Source organism: Sycon ciliatum, chromosome 7 (assembly GCF_964019385.1).
Source record: "Sycon ciliatum chromosome 7, ocSycCili1.1, whole genome shotgun sequence".
Taxonomy (NCBI): domain Eukaryota; kingdom Metazoa; phylum Porifera; class Calcarea; order Leucosolenida; family Sycettidae; genus Sycon; species Sycon ciliatum.
Genome location: NC_088649.1, coordinates 5333568 through 5343567, shown reverse-complemented (window position 1 = coordinate 5343567; position 10000 = coordinate 5333568). Strand labels below are relative to the sequence as shown.

At 49.3% G+C, this 10000-nt stretch overlaps 1 protein-coding gene across 1 annotated transcript in view; it reads left to right on the top strand.

Moving 5' to 3' along the window:
- Nucleotides 1-10000, top strand: part of LOC135820797 (uncharacterized) — a 20843-nt gene that overhangs the window by 7049 nt on the left and 3794 nt on the right. The window contains exons 7-13 of the mRNA XM_065333841.1: nucleotides 264-430; nucleotides 716-838; nucleotides 4149-4688; nucleotides 6174-6196; nucleotides 8458-8951; nucleotides 9378-9512; nucleotides 9991-10000. The exon at nucleotides 9991-10000 is cut by the window's right edge and continues 574 nt beyond it. Of these exons, the coding sequence (XP_065189913.1) occupies nucleotides 264-430; nucleotides 716-838; nucleotides 4149-4688; nucleotides 6174-6196; nucleotides 8458-8951; nucleotides 9378-9512; nucleotides 9991-10000 (1492 nt within the window). The remainder of the gene's footprint in view (nucleotides 1-263; nucleotides 431-715; nucleotides 839-4148; nucleotides 4689-6173; nucleotides 6197-8457; nucleotides 8952-9377; nucleotides 9513-9990) is intronic.

The following is a 10000-nucleotide window of genomic DNA, read 5'->3' as shown; positions in this document are numbered from 1 at the left end:
CAGACGAGTGGCAGAGAACCATGAGCTCACCCCAATGCTGCATCTTCGTAAACAGAATCGTTTCGCCAATTTTGACCAAAAACTCTCCTGTTGTCGTCGTTGTTATTATCGTCGTCGTCGCTGTTGTTGTTGTTGTTGTTGTTGTTGTTGTTGTTGTTGTTGTTGTTGTTGTTGTTGTTGTTGTTGTCGTTTCAAATCTTTATTCTCACGTTGTTCTTGTTCTTGTTGTCGTCCTCGTCGTTGTCGTTAACTGTCACTTGCAGGCCTATTTAGCTTTCTTCATGAACATCTACTCATCAGGTTTAAGCTTATCCGTGTCACCTGGATCTCTAATCACCGCCCTACTACTGCGCCAGTCCATACAGAGGTTTGGCAAGCTAAGGCAACAGCGACGTAACTACCGGACAGTGCTCACCAGTCTGAGTGAACGGTAAGGGCTTGTTGACAAGTGCCTTCTGCTGTGACTCTGTGTGTGTGTGTTGGGGGGGGGGGGGGGGGTGTAAATGCGTGTGGATATGCGTATGGACAAACGTTTGTGTGTGTTCGTGCGCAGGTGCAAACCTGTCGAAGGCTGCCTTCTTGTGCCAGAGCATTTGGAACGGTTGCATAGCTCGGACAATACACCTGATCTCATTTCCTCTTGTTTTCTTGTCTCTCACGCGCCCACACTCATTCTCATCGTTGTCTCTGGTTCGTTCTCCCACCTTGTGTGCAGGTGTCGAGTGGCGACTGCCGAAGAATTGCGTGAGCTGCAGGACAATTGCGCGATATGCTGGGAGGAGTTCAGTGCTGAAACAGCCGGCGTACAGAAGCTACCCTGCGGCCATTATTTTCATACGTGAGTTTTAAACTGTCACAGTAAACCTGTGACTAACGACCACCCCTTGGGGCCAGAGAAAGCGGTCTTTATGTAGTGGCAGGTGGTCATTGGTTAGAGGTTTGCACCGCACAACCATATATGAATGTGAGACCGTCCGAGCCTGGCGAAGTGGTCTGTAGTACCAGGCTGGTCACTAGTCACAGTGGTCTGTAGTACCAGGCTGGTCACTAGTCACGGTGGTCTGTAGTACCAGGCTGGTCACTAGTCACGGTGGTCTGTAGTACCAGGCTGGTCGCTAGTCACGGTGGTCGGTAGTACCAGGCAGGTCGCTAGTCACAGTGGTCTGTAGTACCAGGCAGGTCGCTAGTTACGGTGGTCTGTAGTATCAGGCAGGTCGCTAGTCGCGGTGGTCTGTAGTACCAGGCAGGTCGCTAGTCACGGTGGTCTGTAGTATCAGGCAGGTCGCTAGTCACGGTGGTCTTTAGTACCAGGCTGGTCGCTAGTCACGGTGGTCTAGTACCAGGCTGGTCGCTAGTCACGGTGGTGTGTAGTATCAGGCAGGTCGCTAGTCACGATGGTCGGTAGTACCAGGCAGGTCGCTAGTCACAGTGGTCTGTAGTACCAGGCAGGTCGCTAGTCACGGTGGTCTGTAGTATCAGGCAGGTCGCTAGTCAAGGTGGTCTGTAGTACCAGGCTGGTCGCTAGTCACGGTGGTCTGTAGTACCAGGCTGGTCGCTAGTCACGGTGGTCTGTAGTACCAGGCTGGTCGCTAGTTACGGTGGTCTGTAGTACCAGGCTGGTCACTAGTCACGGTGGTCTGTAGTACCAGGCTGGTCGCTAGTCACGGTGGTCTGTAGTACCAGGCTGGTCGCTAGTCACAGTGGTCTGTAGTACCAGGCTGGTCACTAGTCACGGTGGTCTGTAGTACCAGGCTGGTCACTAGTCACAGTGGTCTGTAGTACCAGGCTGGTCGCTAGTCACGGTGGTCTGTAGTACCAGGCTGGTCGCTAGTCACAGTGGTCTGTAGTACCAGGCTGGTCACTAGTCACGGTGGTCTGTAGTACCAGGCTGGTCGCTAGTCACGGTGGTCTGTAGTACCAGGCTGGTCGCTAGTCACAGTGGTCTGTAGTACCAGGCTGGTCACTAGTCACAGTGGTCTGTAGTAGCAGGCTGGTCGCTAGTCACGGTGGTCTGTAGTACCAGGCTGGTCGCTAGTCACGGTGGTCTGTAGTAGCAGGCTGGTCACTAGTCACAGTGGTCTGTAGTACCAGGCTGGTCGCTAGTCACGGTGGTCTGTAGTACCAGGCTGGTCGCTAGTCACAGTGGTCTGTAGTACCAGGCTGGTCGCTAGTCACGGTGGTCTGTAGTACCAGGCTGGTCACTAGTCACGGTGGTCTGTAGTACCAGGCTGGTCGCTAGTCACGGTGGTCTTCAGTTAAAGGTTTTACTGTAGTTGTAAACAGCTACATGTTGATATTGAAGACTCCGATCACGCTCATGGGAAGGGGGGGGGGGGGGGGGTGCATTTAACATATTTATGCCTTATGCTTACTTCCTTAGTGACAACCCAATTATCTCAGCTCCATATTAATACGTATCTGTTATGGATTGAGAAGGGAGTCAGTAATGAATGGGTGAAGCGAACATTAGACACCATTAGCAAACAGTCACGCTTACGATCGAACGATTGGACAGCTCCGATTTCCAATCGTCAAAGCATGCACGGCACGAAGCCGTGCGTTGAACCATTCATGCACGTGATGCGGGAGATGCGTGATGCGTAATGCAACCGGAATCGTAGTCGTTTCGTGATCACCCGTTGGGGCTGCTCCAATCGTGCTCGCGAAACGATTAGAGTTTCCCGCGTGCCGGCCTCGTTCCCAGTTTGTCCCAATTGTCGCGCCCGACGGTTTCCTTCTGGTCTCTAGTGACTATACGACCTACACTTGCACACAATGACGGACTTCAATATCGGTACTGTAGAACGGGTAATTTTAGCGACGTAAAAACCCTAGCGAATTTAGCGAGCGACTCATTTTCGCTAAAGTTTCAAGTCACTAATCCATTGACACATAGTAGTGCACTGGTGATCCGTGAGTAAAATCGCTGCAAATCGCTAAAATAAAACGTCGCTGACCGGTTGACAATGGGAAACGCTAAAATTAATAGTCGCTAAAATTACCCGTTCTACAGTATCAGATAGGCGAGGTTGCAGTGTCTGCTCTAGGATTTCAAACCAGCCGGGTAAGTACATGATTCTGTACCTGGCACAACCATTGCAACCGGGTCAGAGCCGGGTCCGTTTCAGTGCGGCTACTGCCTGTAACGTTACATCAGCCTATGACTAGGCCTCCGCGGAATATGCTCGTATTTTTACCGATAATTCCTTTGAGCATTGCTCAAAATTACGTCCGATAATTCCCGTAATTCCACCAATAATTCTCACAATAATGCTTTTTTTCTTCCCTTTTTTGCAGATACCGTACCACTTAAGGGTTTTTTTGCCACTTGTACGGGCAAAAAAATCACGGTTCGCGTGAAACTCGGCTGGAAGCTTTTTTTCTTTCTCTTTTGAAATACCGGGCGATCAACTCATTCAGGATCACAAGCTTTTTGGTACAAATCAAGGTGTTAAAATGGAAAAAAAATTGAATAAAGGGGGGCATTGCTCAAATTTTACCGATTATTCCACAAAAATTGCCAATAATTCCCGTTTTAAAAATCACACCGATAATTCCCGAAATTATGCCGGCATATTCCGCGGAGGCCTACCTATGACCAGGGAGGTGGAAATGTTTTATGGCTCCCTGATGTATATTGTATTCCCAATCGGGTCACAGGTGACCCGGTCTTCTTTTTCCAAGCGGGTCCAAGTACCCAATCTGGTCGCTGACCCAGCTCTGGAGCAGACACTAGGTTGCACTGTCGGAATTATTGATAACAATGCCTGTAATTTTCGTTGTAGTCATAGGCTAGACCATGTAAACATAGATTAATGATGACATCGGCTGTAGTTTGGCAGTCAGCACATCATGTCCAACATCACACGCTCTACGTGTGTTTATGTGTGGATGTGGGTGTGTGGGTGGGTGTGGGTGGGTGTGTGGGTGTGGGTGTGTGTGGGTGGGTGTGTGGTGTGTGTGGGTGTGTGGGTGTGTGGTGTGTGTGGGTGTGTGTGTGTGTGTGGGTGTGTGTTGGTGTGTGTGGGTGTGGGTGTGTGGTGTGTGTGGGTGTGTGGTGTGTGTGGGTGTGTGGGTGTGTGGTGTGTGTGGGTGGGTGTGGGTGGGTGTGGGTGCACGTATTGCTTGTCTTGTGTGTTCGTCTCCAGTGCATGTCTGATCTCATGGATGGAGCACGACATCACCTGCCCGACTTGCCGCACCTCACTGCTGGACAACCAACCGGGCTCACAGCGGGCCATTGGGCAGAACCGGCCCGGGCCGGGTGCACAGCAACCGCCCAACCGACCCTTGTTTGATGTGGTCCGCCATCGCCCGCTAGTGACGGCAGCAGCAGAAGAGCCAGCAGCAGCCGGTGCTGGTGATGGTCGGCAGGCTACTCAGCAAGCGGAGCAAGACGATGCAGGCGATAATATCATTGCCGCTGCTGCTGATGTCATTCCAACTGAGGAGGATGTCATGGCTGCTGATTTCAATTACATTAGAAACAATGGTGTGGAGGTTGGCCGGGATGATGCCGCTGCCGAGGACACCATCGATGGTGGTGGTGATGTCACTGCTGCTCATGCTGCTGCCAGTGCTGGTGCTGGTCATCAGAACATGCCGCAGCAGCAGCAGCATGACCCTGCCGGTACAGGGGCACACACTGCTGTGCCAGCTCCGCCAGCACCACCTCAGAACCAGCGACGGTGAGTATGGCTTGGAAAAGAGGTTTGGGTGGACACACCCATTCAAGTCTCACTGCTAATCTGAACCAATTCCATTATTGTGAAAAAGGAGAAGGACAAAATGTTACGAGTTATGACTATCTGTCCTGTATGAGATTTGGTTACGTTGATAGACAGTTAGTCATAACTCGTAACATTTTGTCCTCCTTTTCACCATAATTATTTTAATTGGCTCACCATCCGAATTCCATTATTAAACAATGTTTCGGCACATGGCCATCATCAGGTAACTGAACAATTGGGTGTGTCCACCCAAACCTCTTCTATTATGAAGCTGCAGTAAGCCTCAAGACTTCTTTTGAGTATGGTTTGGTTTGTCTAATTGGCTGACTGACTGGCTGACTTCTGGGCTTTGACGGTGCGGAGTGTGTTGTGATGTGCACCGCATCGCGTCTTGCTACATGTGCCCCAATGTGTGTGTGTGTGTGTGTGTGTGTCTGTGTGTGTGTGTGTGTGTACACATGTGTGTGTACACGTGTGTGTGTGTATGCGTGCGTGCGTGTATTGGGGATGTATGCCTCTATAGAGAGGTTAAGATGCACGTTCTTTCCGACGTGACGCTCAATTTCACGTCAAATTTGGCGTAAAACTCCAAATTTCGACGTGAGCAGCAGGTCACTCGCGTTGATTTTTCGACGTGCGAGCCAAATAACGCGAGCTGAACTTTCGCGTCACGTCAGAAATAACGTGCATCTTAACCTCTCTAATGTGTGCGTCTCTCCCCTCCCCCCCCCCCCCCCCCCCCCCCCCCCCCCCAATCACTTATCCCTGATAACGTACAATGGACCTTATGCCGTTTGTACAGATCCAGGAAATCCCGTAGACCCGGTAGGGTGTTGAATGTGCAGGACCCTATTGTGTTTTCTGCTATTTCCACTAAGAAATGGGCCCTGAAGGCATTTCATACGAAATCCTTTTTCTGACAAAGGTCTAGCTAGTCATTAGTTCTAACCAAAGTGAAGAAGCTGGAAAAGCGATTGCTGGTCATTGATTGAATTATGACGCTAAAAAGGTCAAATGCGCATGCATAGCACACAATGAACACCCTACCGGGTCTACGGGATTTCGTGGATCTGTACAAATGGCATAAGGTCGATATCAAAAAATACTAGCACTCACGTACTAGATTCCTATAGCCATCCTCCTGATCATCTAGCTGTCGTTTGTGTGTGTGCTTATGCGTGTGCTTATGTGTGTGTGTGCTTATGTGTGTGTGTGTGTGTGTGTGTGTGTGTGTGTGTGTGTGTGTGTGTGTGTGTGTGTACATGTCTATGTGTGTGTGTGTGTGTGTGTGTGTGTGTGTACGTGTCTGTGTGTGTGTGTGTGTGTGTGTGTGTGTACGTGCCTGTGTGTGTGTGTGTGTGTACGTGTCTGTGTGCGTGTGTGTGTGTGTGCTGTTTGATGCTGTGTTCTTTTTCTTATGCCGTTTCCATCATCTCTGGACAGTGGACGGACTTTTATTTTAGAAGGTAACGCCTGGAATACTTTTGAATTTTTTGCAAACACACACACACACACACACACACACACATTATTGAGGGTGTGCGGCTCTGTCGCATTTGAGACCAAGAAAGCGAAAGTAATCGTCTGTGTAATTGTTTCTTTATATAAGGGCACGTTTGGTTGAAACGATCTAGAACAGGATCGAACGGCTGGTGCGCATGGAGCAGCCACACGCCAACCAAACAGTATTCCGGAAACAGAGTGCAATAATGTGAAAAGTGCTCCAAACTTGGGTGCGTTCGTCCAACATGTTGTCTTAGTCACCATAATCTCTCTGTACGGTACAACGAGTGCATGCCAAGTGCGACCCCAAAGCGTATGCACGTGATCGTCTTGGCCAAAACTTGATGCTCCTGCCAGGTTTCGCTGTAAAAAATGAACAATTTTCTTCAGACCTTTTCCCCCTTTCAACCCCTTAAACTTATGAATGTATTTATGCGCTTTACAGTACTAAAGGACATAGCAACACGATTGAACTAATATATGTGGCACTCAGTAGTCCATCAGTTCTCTATATGTGTTCACTCCTCTATATGTCATCACCTGTTTACTTCATGCCTATATGGCTCCACTACGACTTTCTCTACTGTAAAAGCCATGATTCTAACGAGGCGCATGTATAACGATTTTCCAAAATTGACTAGTTTACGTGTACCAAAGGTAACGATTCTCACTCATTCTCAACCCTCAATAGGACATTATATGTATCGATTTCTGTATAACGATTTCTATTTTAACGATAGATTTCTCCTCGTTAAAGGGGAAGTATACCCTAAAATCAAATTTTCACCAGTTGTAGTCTTCGGGGTGCTGAGTCGAATGGTCTTGGTCCGAGGAAGCTGAGACGCTCCCTTCCTCCTTTATTCCCAATCGAACTCGCGCACTTCCACCGAAACTGGGTGACTGCGCCCTACTAGATGGGGATTTGTATGCAAAATGTCACTAAAAGCGCCATTTCGTTCTTATTAAAGCACGGATGACCGCCATTGGCCCATATGTTGTAGTCTTTTGGACGCTGAGTCGACTGGTTTTGGTCCGAAAAGGCTGCGATGCAGCGTTCCTCCTTTATTCCCAATCGAACATGGTTGAACAAGCGGTCACGTGCTCCTGCGTACACCAGTCAGCTGGTCACCGTGCCTGCAGGGTACAACTTACTAGCCTGTTTGACCTTTTTTGGGTGCAGTCCTGTCACTCGAGTTGAACTCGAGTTGAACCTTGGTGTGAAAGTTGTCGCCTGCTGGCGCGGTGACCAGGTGATTTGGGCACCCAGGAGCACGTGACCGCTTGTTCAACCATGTTCGATTGGGAATAAAGGAGGAACGCTGCATCGCAGCCTTTTCGGACCAAAACCAGTCGACTCAGCGTCCAAAAGACTACAACATTATGGGCCAATCGCGGTCATCCGTGCTTTTATAAGAATGACATAGCACTTTTAGTGAGATTTTGCATACAAATCCCCATCTAGTAGGGCGCAGTCACCCAGTTTCGGTGGAAGTGCGCGGGTTCGATTGGGAAAAAAGAAGGAAGGGAGCGTCGCAGCTTCCTCGGACCAAGACCATTCGACTCAGCACGCAGAAGACTACAACTGGTGAAAATTTGATTTCAGGGTATACTTCCTCTTTAACTCGTTAGAGTTAGCACTTCGTTATATTTATATGGCTTTTACAGTATATAACTCCAGGTCATTCTCGATATAACTCCAGACGCGACTTTCCCTATATATCTCCACTCAGGTTGAGACTTTCTCTGTATGACTCCAAATTTTGGCACCATACAGCGAAGTTGCGTACGGAAAAAGCCATATAGAGACAGTGACGACAAACGGAGAATTGATGCCATACTGAGTGTAACATTATAGAAAAACAAAGTAAGAGATATGACACCTAGAACTACAGCGCTGAAAATCTCTGAAATAAAATACAAGTGTGAATTGTAACGGGAAAGGCGAGAGCAAACACCAATGCGTGTGCTAACAATTAACTTGCAAATCAAATGGGACAAATTGCTTGTATTAGTTTGACGCACTCTGAACTGTAACATGGAAAAAAGTGTGGGCACAAGTTATGCGATCGAGTCCACCAACTAAACCAGATTTTGAACAGCCGATCGCATAACTTGTGCCCACATATTTCCATGTTAAATTTTCTTTTCGTTGGCTCACCGTCTGAGAGATTCTTAATGCACACTCTGAACTCTGGTTCATTTTGTTGTCGTACCTCCGTTACAGGCGCACTGTCGTTGCGTTTCCTGCCGCGTATCAACATTGGTCTAATCTGCACCTTGAACGGCGACCCCAGTCAGCGTATCATTGTTCAGACCGACGCTGACGCCGCAGCAGCAGCACCACGTCCGCCAGGAGCAGGAGGGAACGTAAACCCTGCGGCGGCTGCTGGTGCGGAGCATGTGCACCGGCGGCGTCGTCATCAGCATCGCCACCATCATCACAATCATCCTCATCAGCCATTGGCGCCGACTGGCACAGCAGGCCACCAGCACCACCATCGCCATCCTCATCCCCATCACCACCATGGTCAACCTAGAGCTGAAGCCAGTGCTGCTACCGCTGCTGCTGCTGCTGGTGGTGGTGTTGGTGGCGCGTCGCCTGCCAGTCTTCCCCCACACGGTCATGCAGGGCAGCGCGTCATGGAGACATCATCTGCAGAAGCCGCCGCAGCAACACTCGGTGTTGGCGATCAGCTGTCACCTCACATTGAGAACATGGTGAGGGCTGCTTTCTTTTTCTTCTTCTTGTTCTGATCGTTCTTGTTCTTGTAGTTTGTGTGTTTTTCTTGTTCTGGTTCTTTTTCTTGTTGTCGTCTTCGTTGTCTTTGTTGTCGTCCTTACCTTTGTCTTTGTTGGTGTTCTTGTTCTGTTTTGGTCGTCACTGTCGTTCTGTGGGGTAGGGAAAGAACTGGTACACAAGTATAATAGAAGTGGTCTTAGCACGTCTTCAACATTAATACTGCAGCTTGTGGCGAATAAGAAAGTTGCAATCCACTCATGACGGGGAGGGGAGGGGAGGGGAGGGGAGGGGAGGGACCTTTTCTTTGTCTTGTGGGGTTGTGTTGTTACTGTAGCCTTTTCAAATACTGCGGGAGTTGAAAGTTAGTCGTTTTTGTCTTTGTGCCTTTCCCCTGATGCTGTTAGGTTGAGCAAGTGCACGCCATGTTCCCTCAGTTCTCTATGAGAGCAATTGCTGGCGATATTCTCGAAACTCAGGATGTGGAAGAGACTATCAATAACATCCTGGATGGTCGTGTTCCAGCTGCAATGCTCGGCATGGTTAGTCTGTCTGTCAGTGTGTGTGTGGGGGGGGGGGGGGCGCGGGGGCTGTGTGTGGGGGGGGGGGGCTGTGTACCTGTGTGTGTGTGCGCGCGCGTGCGTGCGTGTGTGTGCATGCCCTCACTCTGTCTCGCTTACACAGATACTTTCTGTCTCTCCCACTCATGCACTCTTTGTCCCTCTCACTCACACGCTCTCTCTCTCTCTCTTTCTCTCTCTCTCTCTCTCTCTCTCTCTCTCTCTCTCTCTCTCTCTCTCTCTCTCTCTCTCTCTCTCTCTCTCTCTCTCATGCACACACATACCCTCTATTTCCCTCTTTCCCTCTCTCTCACTCACACACACTCTCTCTATCTATCTTCTCTCTCTCTCCCCTCTCTTCACTCTCTCTCTTTCACACACACTCCTCTCTCTTCTCTCTCATCACTGTCTCTCTGTCTTCAATGTTTTCTCTTGTCTGTCTCTCGCTCTATCTGTGCAGAGTGGCGGTG